The following is a 15,780-nucleotide window of genomic DNA, read 5'->3' on the forward strand; positions in this document are numbered from 1 at the left end:
GTATTGACTGTAACATAGCATCAGGATCCTATTTAAACGGAAATCCAGTTCACATTATCCATCAGTTCTTCCCAACCGTACCAACTGGGTATAAAATAGTTGAGGTACCCCAAAATATTTTGTATTATCCAGTGAGTATTAAAACAATCTCTAACCTTACAGTAAAAATTATCAACCAAGCAGGTAAACTTGTTGACTTTGGAGGGGAGGAGGTTACTGTAAATCTACATCTTAGAAAACGTATATAATGGTTTTAGTTTTTTCTCGCGAACCAAAAACATATATAAAGAGATTACCTTCTACAAAAATAACTCCATCTCTACCAAAATCATATAAAAGGAGATTACCTTTTAAACAAATAACTCCATCTAATCGTCGCTTTCTTCAATCGTTAGGATTTAAAGTCTTGGTATAATGGAAATTCTTCACGTTACTGGTCAACCTTTTAATGATAACACTATTGAAGATTATCAGTTCCACACTTATCAACCATACATTCCTGGAAAATTGGGATACAATGATGAAATCCGTATTTCAGTACAAGATTTGGATAGTTTGACGTTTCCAGCAAATAGTTTCCTCTATATTGAGGGCAAATTAGCCACACATGACAATAAAACACCAACCAAAATAAAATTTATTAATAATAGTATAGCTTACTTGTTTCGTGAACTACGTTTTGAATTAAATGGGGTAATAATTGACTCAGTACGTGATGTAGGATTAGTATCAAGTATTAAAAACTATCTTAGCCTTAACGAAAATCAAAGCTTGCTATTGGAAAATGCTGGTTGGTTTCCAAAAATGAGTAGAATGGAAAATAATAGTGAAGTCCCTAAAAACAATGTTTTGGTAGATTCAAATGGAAACTTTAATGTGTGTATACCTTTAAGACTATTATCCGGATTCTTTGAAGATTTTAGAAAAATTATTATGAACATGAAACAAGAATTGATACTTATTCGATCAAATGATGATATTGATGCAGTAGTAAGCGAAGATGAGACTGAGCGTCCAAAAATTGACATTACTAAATTATATTGGGAGGTACCACATGTAACTCCTAGTATTCGAGAACAGTTGCGACTAAACAAAATTTCACATACAAACCAAGAACTACCTATTAAATTTCGAAGTTGGCAAATGATTGAATATCCAGCCCTAAATAACTCTACACGTCACACATGGTCAGTGCGGACTAGTACCAAAATAGAAACTCCACGACACATTGTTGTTGCTTTTCAAAATAACAGAAAATCAAAATTAACAAAAGATATGAGTAAATTTGATCATTGCACTTTAAAGAATATTAAAGTGTTTTTAAATTCTGAGAGGTATCCCTATAATGATCTTCAACTAGATTTTAAGACTAATAGGTTTGCCAAACTATATGAAATGTTTGCCAATTTCCAGGAGAGTTATTATCACATGACCTTAAACCAACCCATATTTAATCCAATTGACTTTAAAACAATTGCTCCACTTATACACATTGACTGCTCTCGTCAAAAAGAAGTAATTCAATCCGGATCTGTTGTGCTTCGTATAGAATTTGAGACAGATGAACCAACAACCTCTGATATCTCAGCCTATTGTCTAATACTTCACGAGAAAGAATTCACATATAACCCTCTAACAAAAATTGTGAAACAATTGTAAAATATTTATATTATACAAAACAGGTGAATGCAAATTAGGGAGCACCTGTATGCAAATTAATGAGCACCTGAAAATTAGGGAGTTTGTTTTAAATAGGGAGCAGCTGTATGCAAAGAGCAGGTACAGGTGTTGTAAAATTGTATCTAATGAGAGACTTCCCGTATGAGGACTGTATAAGGGTCAGGTGCTAATTATGGCATTATATGCGAAACTCTCTCATGCGCATGACTGAAAATTCTTTTAAAAATACAAATTATGCACTACACAAACTCAGTCTGTAATCATGTGCTTAATAGTAGATGTCCAAGGTTTTATTACCGAAAAAAATAAGTTTATCGTGAAAGAGTTTGCAAGTTATGATGGTCAAAAAATTAGTCATTTTTTTTTTAAACCACCATATCCGATACGATTATTGGGTCCTGAATATTATAATCAAGCTGTTTGGTTGATGAATAACCATCATGGATTGAACTGGAATCACGGATTTACACCAGTACACCAGTTCCATAATATTATCCAACATTTGACAAGAGGCGTTAATGCTGTTTATGTTAAAGGGCGAGAAAAGTCACAGTACATCAAAAAGTATAGTCTATCCCCAGTTTTGGAGTTTGATGAACAACCAGCTCTGCAGAAAATGGAGCCAAGATGTCCATATCATTCAAACAGTGGGAGTGTTTGTGCTTTAAGTAATGTATTTCAACTTTATGATACTTTTATAATGAAATAAATTTTTTTTTTACATTTTGTTTTATTAATAAAAAACCTTATTAAAAAAATAGTACTTTATTCAATAACTATTACATGTTACAATTTATATTTTGAAGTGCAAGTTTACACAAATGACAATTGGATTGAGCTGGGGCGAATCCTTCTAACTCTGTTCTCCACTCAGGACGATTGAAATGAACGAAACATGGGAGACGAGTTTGAACTTCAAAATCCTGGCAAAATTTTCTGGGTAGTATAGACCATGAACGGAGAAGTTCAATTGGGTCTACAAATTTTCTTACGTAGGCTAGGCTAAAATATTCCAATTCTGTGGTCGTGAACTTGTACAACGGTTTTTTTGGATGCTCTGCCATTATGCGAGACCGGAGGCAACAATCCATCTTTAGTAAATCGGTTAATGTTCTTAAAGACCAAGTCTATCCACTTTTGCTCTTCGTATCTGGAGAGAAAAAATAGTCTTACGTCTGCTTTTGGTTTTGTTGTGTAAACTTTACCACTACGCAAGCGCATCACTCAAACACAGCTTTGAAAACTAAACATAAGTTGTTTATCTTTGTATTCACTTTTTAACTGGTTAATACGATTATTTATATGATTGATATATCTCTGACTTTTGTAAAATAGAATATCACGTTTTATCCTTTTAATGCGTATACTAAACTGATTAAGCCGTTCACGAAACCTTCTTGAGTCCATACTGTTTAAATTAACGATGGTTCTTCCTTATATCCTTCCTACCCCCATTGACACCGGTTGCAGGTGTGTTGCTCATTACCCCCACTCATAATAATATATTAACACTAGAGTGTACCAAGCAAGGTGTGTAAGACTTTATCAGCTAGCGGGGACTCATTCCTGTTGAAACTTGTTAAGCTAAATCATAAACCAGTTCGTTAGAGTCCCTCACAAAATCTAATTTGTATACTATTAATTATGTGTTCAAGTATAATAAACGAAGGGAACATACCATATAAATATTGTGATAATCTACTTAGCTATAGGAGTGACGAATGGGAAACATTTTCGAGACTTCCTTTTTATATTGTACGACAAAAGCTTTGTCTCGTTTGTCGTAAAATGTCTGGAACTAGACTTATTCGAAGAAACTTAATATTTAAAGGATGGAAATTGGTATTTGAATTTTGTGCATTTTGTAGTGAGACTAGACCTATGGGACTATCTCATCGTTCTGTAGGTTATCGTGATGGATTATTGGAATCCCCACCACATAAATGGGACTCCCCACGTCCAAAGTTAGATTTACTATAAATAGACGTTAAATTCTAAACAGCTATTATTATGATGGTATCATTAAACTTTATTGTTTTACAAGCAATTGTGGGAAATTTGCTCTTAATTCAAGAACCAATCAATGTTAGAGAAACTTTTGTGTGTTTTGATAGTAATGGTGTACTAAATGACACGTGGCCGTCGAAATGGACAAGAATGAAATCGTATCCGGAAAACAATTTTCTACCAACTTTACAAGCTCAAATAGCTTTGAACAGTACCAAGTATAAATTGCGTTTTAGACATTTTAGTGATAAAATCACTGATTCCGGCTGGTTAGAACTTTATAATGAAAGTCCCAAGGATGAAAAAGGTTTATCTCCAATATTTTATTATATAGCTATATGTTCAACTTTGTCAATAGTTCCTCTGGTAATGGAATTAATTAAAGTTTTAAATAAAAAAATATGTTAATATACAAGTGTTTTATTAATACACAAAAATATACATATGCTTAATTCTTAAATATAATTACAGATAACAAACAATAATTTATAAGTAGGAGTCATAATAAAAAGGTGCAACTTGGAACAATTCCTCATTGGGGATATTATTTAAGTCATATAATGTAGGAGCATCTATCATTTCATTCGCAAAAAATAAAAGGTCATCTATATTACCTTCATGCTGATTAATTAATAAATGGCCCCAAGCCAAAGTAGAGACATCACCAGGAATAACATATCTTTTATCGTCACGGGATGTTAGTGATACCTTATTTCGCAATTCGGTGTAAACAGTGTGCATTTCTGACCTAAAAAATACATTTTTCTAAATATTGTTTCTTTGTTTTGTACAACTCTTACGTAATCATTTAAATGTAGTTGGTTTTTAACAACATGTCTGGAAACACCTTTCGCTTTTTTCACAATTGTATCAGCCACAATACAATAAGCTTTAGCTCCAGTACCATAAAATGCTTTAATGGTGGTGTTTGGAAATTCATTTTTCATCTTTCCAAGAATTGACTTTGTCTTGTCTACCCCATGTTGATTATTTTCCGAATAATTAGATGTATCAAAGTAACGTAGATTTTTGTTCATATCATCATAAAAGTTTGGTGTTTGTACTTCTAGAATGAGCGAATCAGTATCTGTATAGAGAAGATTAGCATTATTGTGGTACTTGTTTTTTATATACCCGTAGAAGAAATCATATATAAATGTCTTAGATACATCCAGAATAGAAAAACCAATATATAAAGGTTTATCGTAAATAATTTTGGTTTTATTTAAATGAATTGCAACTAAATTTTCGCTGAATATTGATAATGAGTTAAATTCTGGTTTGGCAAGTAAGGATTTTGCTCCAACCCTTCCAAAATGGTGGGTCATTATGCTGATCATGCATATTGGGTGGATAATGCAAGTCTACTTCCAACACATACCCCTTTTCACCATCATCATCAATATTAAAAACATTAAATTGGTCAATTTCTTGTTCATTTTACCATCTAAAATTTCCCCAAGGAAGAGGTTGGCTCATGGCGGCGCCGTAGAGATTAGTGGCATCTAGATACATTATGTATGTTTCCGGTTTTATTGGATCGAAATTACTTAAAAATCTGTTGTTTGCAATACTCATACGTTTCGTACAGGTAGCCACGCCTCCTCTGATCCCTTTTTTGAAAAAGTGTACCATATCAACATTAGTTAAAAGCTGAAGATCGATATCGGTATATTTTAACATAGCATCCCATGTTAGAAATGGGGCTGTAACATAATGTGCAGGATCCAATTTGTATCTTTAAGACATACCTTTCTAAAATTTTCAAATATGTCAGCTAGTAGAAGTACATCTGACTTTAAATACAGCATTCCATAATCCCCCATAGATTGGCAGTTAAAATGATCCCAGACCTCCTGTGCTGTTATAATCTTCTGTAGTTATATGTTCTCCCCTTAAATTATCATAAAATTTTTCTTTAGATGGTAGTGTTTCTCTTCTAATTTGATATAACGTTCAATATATGTATATGGAAATACACCTTTACGGCGCATTAAAACGAACTCTTTTTCACCTGGGAAATATTTCCTTATTTTATTGCATTGATCAGACTCTAATTTTTGGCTTAATTTATCTAAAGACTTTGCTAAAAATTTAAATGAATCTACAAACCTCAATTTTAAATAAACATTATGTTTTTTTGAATTATTACTCTTGTGTACTAGAACAGATTTTGAAAATGTAATATACTTTTCTTTAGTTTGTGCAATAGCTGATAAATACTGTGTTCTGCAACTTTGATTGTGTAGGATTGTCCATCTGATGGATCACAATGATGTATTGGCTTAAGAATCGACTCAAAGTCAGCATAAATTACAAACGGGTGTTGGCTTGTTTTTTCAATATTGATGAATTTTAGAATATTGGATGAAAGAGTTTCATCACACTTGTTAACTCTCAATTCACTGGATGGGAGTATTGTAGAGATGTGTAAACAATCATTTTCTTGGTGATTTTTCAGCTTTTCAAGGGTTGAAATAGTTTGAAGACACCCATCACAGAAATATTGTTTTCCATCATATTTTGTCTTTTGAGTTTTTACTAAGCGATACAAGTCTGTTATGAGACAAGAATGGCTCTGATTATTGTCACTTAATAATAAAAGATTAACATGTGTAAGTTTACGTTGTTGAGTATAGTGAAGTGGTCCTACAACTTCATATTGCATCTTGTTTTCTTTCAAAAATGAATGAAGACCGTAAACGTTAACTGATATATTGTTTAAAATCTCAAACTTGTTAATGTCCTTTAACTTAACCGGGAACCCGATACCATCCAAATTTAGAAGTGTGTCACAAGGAGGATATGACTCTGGTTTTGTTGGATCGCCATTAGCAGGAAATATAGCAGTTATCACACAATAAGCAAAACACATGCTATCTTTGTTTTGAATATTTAAAATTGCACCTTTTCTTTTAATCTGCGATGGAAGATTAATATATGCTGATGCAGAAACAGTACTGAATTTGTTGACATCTAGGAATAGAATTTCCTGAAGTGTTCAGTTGGAATCTTTCTCCTGGAACTCTGATGCTTGTGTCATTATCGCTTCAGCAAAGTCATCATACATGTCGGATATGTGACTACTCAAAGTGAAGATTTTATTAGATGTATTCATTGACTTAATATCTGACATCTCATTCTCGGGTTTGTAAAACATCGCAAACAGTTCACAGTTAACTTTAAGAGCCGTGTGTTGAAGAAGATAGTCACTAAGAATTTTTATTACTTTTGGTTTAACCTCATTCATGAAGACGGAATAGGAAATTTTGTTAGATTTACTCATAAATCGGTATGATGCTATTCTATTTTTAAATGCATGTGTTAGTTTAGTAACACCATTCTCAAGCACTTCAACACCTATTGGTCTTAGTCTCTTTCTCGGAATCGGGCAAGCGGCGTAACACGAACTAACTTCATGACGTTGTAAATTAGAACCTCGTGTGAAAGTCTTTCCACATTTGTTACAGATAAACACACGCGAGTTTATTACATACAGTCATATGTCTACGAAGGTTATAAGACCGCGAAAAAGTTTTACCGCACGTACACTGATTCATCTTATATGTTTAAACATCTAGAATGATTCACCCAAGCTTAAATACCCTTTTTTACCCCTACTTCTGCGCTATAGCCTCTATGTGGGTGCGCAGATGTTTTGATTTCCACCTTTCTTTATATAAATAACACAAATGAAAAGCTGCGACTATGTGACCCGTATATTTGCAAATTATATTGTAAGGGCTGATATACGCAGATTGCACCCACAAATTAAAAACAGTTAAATATAAAATAGGCAGCAGTTGTTTAACAGATGTTCTGCTTTCCACATTTCTTTATAAAAATGAGACCCGTATGTATGTAAATTATCATGTGGCGGCAACTGTATGTAAATTACACCTGCAAACTAGTGATGGGTGAATGTAAATCAGGAAGCAGATGTTTGACAGGTAAACGACAGTTGTATGCTAACCCTTTGTGTATGGGGATAGGTTAAAAACACAAGTTCCCCACTTATAATAGATATAGGAGAGGTGCTCCTCGGCTTTATAAAATAAAATAAGACACTTATTCGGTCAGTTAAACTTTTACCATAGCAGAAGAGAAATCATGGAACAAGACGATTTAAGTAGTGAGGCATCAACAATTGATCTTGACGAAATAATTGACAGTGAATTTTTAGAAGTAGATAATTCCGAAATTGACGAAAAAATTGTTAATATTAGTGATATTGATAATAGATGGTTTTTAGTTAATCAACAAAGTTACCCTATATGCGTTACAGAACACTATTACATTTTGGACAATACTCCACTGTGCATATCTTGTTTTTTTAGTGTATTGCAAGGACTACCAAGCGAAGTCCCATCTGCCCATGTGAGCCGCCATGTTAGTGGGAGATATAATGAAATATCTGGACATCATTGCGCTGTGTGTGAAACAAAACTATATTCCGTGGTGTTTATAAACCACTGTCTTCTGTGTAATGCATAGACTATACAATTAAATAGGTACTATACTTGGTTATACAAATATATAAATTTTTAAAAAAGTGTTGTTTTAATTCTTTAAGTTTTATTTAATGAAAATGTCCCATATCTCTGAACCCAAAGCAGTTTTTTATCTTGAAATGTATTGTTTAGTTCCGCAGAGATTTTTTAAAATACTTGCAAAAAATCCAAAAAACTTTGTTTTACTTGTTTTTTTCAAAAAAAAAACTTTACCAGGAACTTGATATTATCTACCTACTAATACTGTAAAAATTTGGGCCTTTTATCTTCTAAGGATCCAGAGATATTTGATATAAAATGTTAAAAAACACTAAAAAATCCAATTTTCGGACTTTAACTATAATATAAATAAGATCCCAATAACATTTCTTTTAATTTCCAAGTTTGAAAACATTTAATTTTTATCTAAAACCTTTTATTTTTAAAAATTATGACAAATTAAAAAATTTCGTTAAAATCCTGGCCTATTTTATTTGAAATAATCCATGAAGTACGGTATGGTACTGCTGGCGCCATCTTTAATTTCAATGGCGAAACTCTCCAAGATTACATTCAAACGTGAAGGAGAGGTTATCGTTTTAATTTATAGATGGAGCTAAATGACTGAAAAGTGTTCAAATAATAAATAAATGTTTTACTGCTCATCTCTGTTTTAGCAAAGAATATAGACGCTTAAGTAACGTAACATAAAATGGCGGTTCGTTTGTTGATATATTTGAATAAAATCTGTTGTTTTTTCTGTTTGTTTTCGTAAAAAAAAATGGTGTGTGTGTGTGTGTGTGTCTGTTTGTGGGTGTTTGTGAAATATCTGAATTATTTAAAATTATGTCAAAAAGTAAGTAATCTACGATTATTATTTCATGGATTTCAAAATGGATTTATAGATAGTACTTTGTAATATAATACAAATATTGTATTTGAAATTTGCTTTAAACTATAAGTCAAAACAAAAATTATTTCATGTGTTGGTTTATTTAAAAATTAACAGTATTTTTTATACTTTATACAAAAACATGATTTCGATTGTCAAATTGGCTCAAAGAATTCATGTAAATTTCATAAAAAGTCATTATTTTTCATTTTTTATCAATTTAGACCATGAAACACCCTAAAGTTTTGTATTTTTTTTTTGAAAACAAAGCAATATTTTACCTTTGTTGATGTACTAACAGCTATAACTTCATATAAAAGACAAAAAATTTTTTGTCTTTTATATAAGATTGTAACAGTTAGTACATCAAGGAAGATATGTATTTTTCATGTTTTATCAGTTGACTTTATCAAACAGATAATTTTTAACCTAGGTACTAAGAAAATAAAAGGCAGATTATTGTGTATATTTTTATTTTTTTAGTGACAAACCCAAACAATTCAAGTTAAAAAGTTTTGTATTCTTTTGAAAACAAAATAATATTTTACCTTTGTTGATATACTAACAGCTATAACTTCATATAAAAGACAAAAAGACTTTTAAGGGTACTATGTGTTTTTTTATAAAAACACATAGTACCCTTAAAAGTCTTTTTGTCTTTTATATGGAATTATAACAGTTAATACATCAAGGAAGATATGTAGCTTACATTGTCATTAGATAAATATTAAACTCTATAATAATTAAATTACATTGATTTTTGATTATCGCTTACAAAATAAATCAGTTCAAGTTTAAAAAAGTTTTGTATTCTTTTGAAAACAAAGCAATATTTTATCTTTGTTGATGTACTAACAGCTATAACTTTATATAAAAGACAAAATCACTTTTAGGGTTACTATGTGTTTTTTTATAAAAACACATAGTACCCTTAAAAGTCTTTTTGTCTTTTATATGGAATTATAACAGTTAATACATCAAGGAAGATATGTAGCTTATATTGTCATTAGATAAATATTAAACTCTATAATAAAAATTACATTGATTGATTAAATTACATTGATTTTTGATTATCACTCACAAAATAAATTTCACTATTAAATTTGAACAAGTCTTGAAATCCTAAGTATTGGTTTTACCTTTTCACTCGCACAATGAATGAATACTTGTTAATAATTTGTTGGATGTAGCAATTTTTTGGTTCAAAATTTGTAAACTTTGCTGAGCCCTCTTTTTTTTCCTGTCATAGCTGGATAGTTTTTTTAAAATAATATCCCTTTGGTTTTTATAGTCACTTAAAAATTTTTCATTTGCACTTACAAATTCTGTTAACACTTTTTTAAAATCATGATCGGAAGTTACTACCGTTTTATCAATACCATCGTAGTCCGTTGTCGCATTAAGCGCACTTCCTTCCTCTATTGACCCGTTTAATTCACTCATTGACACTTTTAAAACTTGTTCATCTTCGGAAGCACTATCTTCAGATATATTATCATATCTTGAATCCATTATTGATTGGCCTGGTGTGGATGAACAGGAAACCTTCTGCTGGAATTCTTTAAATCCTAAGGGACAATGGTTTTCCATATCGCCTTCAACAAACTCTATGCTTGAGTTAACACTATCCTCCAAATGAGGAGATTTTAGCAATTGCGTAATAATTTTCCCCGATTTTTTTCCATTAATAGGAACACTAAACTTGGATACTTTCATTTTGGTTTTTTCACAGAAAACTAAAACTTTTTAACTTAAATTGTTTGGGTTTGTCACTAAAAAATAATCATATAATGGAGCAAGTATTGGTTTTATAGGATCCTAATCCCTCTCACAGTCCTATACCCCTCTCTGAATTGCTATGTAGTGGTGTAACCAATGAAAAATAAACCTTATTTCTTAGACCCAACCCACTCCCTACTTACCTCTTACTAAAGGTAATTTCTACAAACATAATTTTTAATAATTTTCTTTGTGTCTCAATACCTGCTACCCACATCAATTAAATCTTGAAGAACCTCACCTGTGTAGTGCTACCAGCAGTTTATTAACTTAATTTCAGGCCTCTTTCAAGCAGCTACATATGTACCCATATAAAACTACAAAATACTAATTGAAAGAAGAAGGGTATTTCATTTATTGCAGACTGCAAAGTTTATGCATTCAGTACCCCTATCCAACTACACAATACTAATTGAAAGAAAAGGTGTTACTTTATTTATTGCTTGTTGTACAATTTATCTATAAGTACCTCTATATACCTACTCACTTAAAGACAAGATGCTAGTTGCATCTGTGCATATATTACTACAATTAATTCTCTTTGTATCCACATTCATTGGTACCAACATAAGTAGTTAATTTGCTAACTTCTTTATTTATATGTACCCATATAACATACTCATTAAAGAAAAAGGTGCCACTTTAATTATTGCAGGCTGCAAAATTTATACTACCCATATAACAAAATATTACTTAAAAGACAAGATTCATTTATTGGAAGTTGCAACTGTACCAGTACACAATATTAATTGAAAACAAATGTCCCTGCACCTTGAGACCCATCTGAACAAGTACAAAGTGTTTAAAAAATTAACATGTGTTGTTATAGCTATATAGTGACCAAATTCTTTGTTAAAATACAGTAAATATTAGTGAAAAGAATAAAATAAAAAATGTTTTTTTATGAATGCATTTTTTATAAATTAATGATTTTTGGCTGTTTATTCTTGAAACTTTATGAAACAGATATGAGGCTTTTCGACAATACTATATTTGTGGTCTAAAATTTATGTAGTAAATTAATACAAACAGTATTAATTGTGATTAAAATTTTTTCTAAATTTCTTTGTAAAATCTGTCTCAAAATTAGTGAAAGGAGTAGTATAAATAAAAATGTTTTATGAATGTATTTTATTTTTCTGTTTTATATTTAGTACATGATTAATATTTTAGCGGTTTTTTCTATTCTAAGTCGGAAGCTTACTCGGCCAAAGCAACAAATTCCCAGTACCTGGTTCTACATGGACAATTTTCTTCAACGTAGTGGATACGGACATTTTCGTTAAAGTTGACCATTAAATAGTCCTTGATATCTTTATAACAAAATAGCTGCATACATGGACTTTAAGGATATGAATGTTTTCCTGCTTATCTATAAATTAATTCCAGGGGCTTGGGTTATTTAAGTATTATTTTTGATGCTTTAAGTATATTGAAAAAAAATATTTCTCTGTTTTACTACTAGTAAAAATTAATAATTTTTGAGTGGGTTCCTTGAAACTATATGTCTTATATCTTTAAGGACTTTATCATTTAGTAATCCTGTATATTTATAAACTAGTGTCATTAGTCATTAGCCTACCATCAGTTGATTTTATTATTTTGAAACTTGATTCAATTGGAATTGTTTTACTTTGAGTTGGCTAACTTTTAACACCAGGTTATATTTAAGATGACAGGCTCATGCAAATTAGGGAGCATGACCCCTGGTAGGGCAAATTAGGGATAGCTGTATGCAAATTAGGGACAGGTGTATGCAAATTAGGGAGCACATTCAAATTTGGGACAGGTGTATGCAAATTAGGGAGCACATTCAAATTAAGGACAGGTGTATGCAAATTAGGGAGCACATTCAAATTAGGGCAGGTGTATGCAAATTAGGGAGCACATTCAAATTAGGGACAGGTGTATGCAAATTAGGAAGCACATGCAAATTAGGGCATGTGTATGCAAATTAGGGAGCACATGCAAATTAGGGCAGGTGTATGCAAATTAGGGACAGCTGTATGCAAATTAGGGCAGGTGTATGCAAATTAGGGACAGGTGTATGCAGGTGCTCCGTGCTCCTCTGCTCCTACGCTATTTCCTCCCTACTTAGGAGTCAAGGGGTGAAGAGTGTATGTGTGCGTGCGTGTGTGCGTGTGTGCGTGTGTGTATGCGTGTGTGCGTATGTGTGTGAGTGTGTGTGTGTCCGTTCGGCTCGCAGAGATAAGAACACGGCCGAGGCAAGAAGGCCCTGCCTATCGTAAGAGGCGACTAATAGGTAGGAGTCGAGAGGTGAAGAGTGCATGTGTGTGTGTGTGCGTGTGTGCGTGTGTGTGTGCGTGTGTGAGTATGTGTGTGTGTCCGTTTGGCTTGCAGAGATAAGAATACGTCCGTGGCAAGAAGTCCCTGAATGTCGTAAGAGGCGACTAATGGGTAGGAGTCGAGACGTTAAGAGTGTATATGTGTGTGTGTGTGTAAGTGTGTGTGTGTCCGTTCGGCCCGCAGAGATAAGAATACGTCCGTGGCAAGAAGGCCCTGCCTGTCTTAAGGGGCGACTAATGGATAGGAGTCGAGAGGTGGATAGTGTGTGCGTGTGCGTGTGTGTGTGTGCGTGTGTGCCTGTGTGCGTAAAAGGTGGGGGTAAGTATGTGTATGGGAGTGTGTGTGTGCAGTCGGCTCGCAGAGATAAGAACACGACCGTGGCAAGAAGGCCCTGCCTGTCGTAAGAGGCGACTAATGGGTAGGAGTCGAGAGGTGAAGAGTGTATGTGTGTGTGTGTGTGCGTGTGTGCGTGTGTGTGCGTGTGTGAGTGTGTGTGTATGTGTGTGTGTTAGTTCGGCTTGCAGAAATAAGAACACGACCGAGGCAAGAAGGTTCTGCCTATCGTAAGAGGCGACTAATAGGTAGGAGTCGAGAGGTGAAGAGTGCATGTGTGTGTGTGCGTGTGTGCGTGTGTGTGTGCGTGTGTGAGTATGTGTGTGTGTTAGTTTGACTTGCAGAGATAAGAACACGGCCGAGGCAAGAAGGCCCTGCCTAACGTAAGAAGCGACTAATAGGTAGGAGTCGAGAGGTGAAGAGTGTATGTGTGTGTGTGCGTGTGTGCGTGTGTGCGTGTGTGTGTGCGTGTGTGAGTATGTGTGTGTGTCCGTTCGGCTTGTAGAGATAAGAACACGGCCGAGGCAAGAAGGCCCTGCCTGTCGTAAGAGGCGACTAATAGGTAGGAGTCGAGAGGTGAAGAATGTATGTGTATGTGCGTGTGTGCGTGTTTGTGTGTGTGTGAGTGTATGTGTGTGTGCGTGTGGGCCTGCGTGTATGTGTGTCTGTTTGTGAGTGTGTGTGTGTATGTGTGTGTCCCTTCGGCTCGCAGAGATAAGAAAACAGCCGTGGCAAGATGGCCATGCAAATCGTACGGGGCGACTAATGGGTAGGAGTCGAGAGGTGAAGAGTGTATGTGTGTGTGTGCGTGTGTGAGTGTGTGTGTGCGTGTGTGAGTATGTGTGTGTGTGTCCGTTTGGCTTGCAGAGATAAGAACACGGCCGAGGCAAGAAGGCCCTGCCTGTCGTAAGAGGCGACTAATAGGTAGGAGTCGAGAGGTGAAGAATGTATGTGTGTGTGCGTGTGTGCGTGTTTGTGTGTGTGTGAGTGTATGTGTGTGTGCGTGTGGGCCTGCGTGTATGTGTGTCTGTTTGTGAGTGTGTGTGTGTATGTGTGTCTCCCTTCGGCTCGCAGAGATAAGAAAACAGACGTGGCAAGAAGGCCATGCAAATCGTACGGGGCGACTAATAAGTAGGAGTCGAGAGCAGAAGAGTGTATGTGTGCGTGTGTGTCTGAGTGTGAGTGTGTGTGTGTATGTGTGTGTCCCTTCGGCTCGCAGAGATAAGAAAACAGCCGTGGCAAGAAGGCCATGCAAATCGTACGGGGCGACTAATGGGTAGAAGTCGAGAGGTGAAGAGTGTATGTGTGTGTGCGTGTGTGCGTGTGTGTGTGCGTGTGTGAGTATATGTGTGTGTTAGTTTGACTTGCAGAGATAAGAACACGGCCGAGGCAAGAAGGCCCTGCCTAACGTAAGAGGCGACTAATAGGTAGGAGTCGAGAGGTGAAGAGTGTATGTGTGTGTGTGTGCGTGTGTGCGTGTGTGCGTGTGTGTGCGTGTGTGAGTATGTGTGTGTGTCCGTTCGGCTTGTAGAGATAAGAACACGGCCGAGGCAAGAAGGCCCTGCCTGTCGTAAGAGGCGACTAATAGGTAGGAGTCGAGAGGTGAAGAATGTATGTGTGTGTGCGTGTGTGTGTGTGAGTGTATGTGTGTGTGCGTCTGTGCGTGCGTGTCTGCGTGTGCGTGTGCGTGTGTGCGTACGTGTGTGCGTGTTTGTATGTGTCTGTGAGTGTGTGTGTGTGTATGTGTGTGTGTCCCTTCGGCTCGCAGAGATAAGAAAACAGCCGTGGCAAGAAGGCCATGCAAATCGTACGGGGCGACTAATAAGTAGGAGTCGAGAGCAGAAGAGTGTATGTGTGCGTGTGTGTGTGAGTGTGAGTGTGTGTGTATGTGTGTGTCCCTTCGGCTCGCAGAGATAAGAAAACAGCCGTGGCAAGAAGGCCATGCAAATCGTACGGGGCGACTAATGGGTAGGAGTCAAGAGGTGAAGAGTGTATGTGTGCGTGCGTGTGTGCGTGTGTGTGTGTGAGTGTGTGTGTGTATGTATGCGTGTGTCCGTTCGGCTTGCAGAGATTAGAATACGGCCGAGGCAATAAGTTTATGCCTGTCGTAAGAGGCGACTAATGGGTAGGAGTCGAGAGGTGAAGAGTGTATTTGTGTGTGTGTGTGCGTGTGTGCGTGTGTGTGTGTTCGTTCGGCTCGCAGAGATAAGAACACGGCCGTGGCAAGAAGTCCCTGAATATCGTAAGAGTCGACTAATGGGTAGGAGTCGAGAGGTGAAGCGTGTATGTGTG

The 15,780-nt window shown here is 35.2% G+C and overlaps 1 protein-coding gene across 1 annotated transcript; it reads left to right on the plus strand.

Moving 5' to 3' along the window:
- Nucleotides 1-414: 414 nt before the first annotated feature.
- On the plus strand, nt 415-1,659 carry LOC140431146 (uncharacterized). Its single transcript, XM_072519059.1, has one exon. It carries the CDS (start codon nt 415-417, stop codon nt 1,657-1,659), a length of 1,245 nt encoding a protein of 414 aa, XP_072375160.1.
- Nucleotides 1,660-15,780: the final 14,121 nt, after the last annotated feature.

Source organism: Diabrotica undecimpunctata, unplaced genomic scaffold, assembly GCF_040954645.1.
Source record: "Diabrotica undecimpunctata isolate CICGRU unplaced genomic scaffold, icDiaUnde3 ctg00000571.1, whole genome shotgun sequence".
NCBI lineage: Eukaryota > Metazoa > Arthropoda > Insecta > Coleoptera > Chrysomelidae > Diabrotica > Diabrotica undecimpunctata.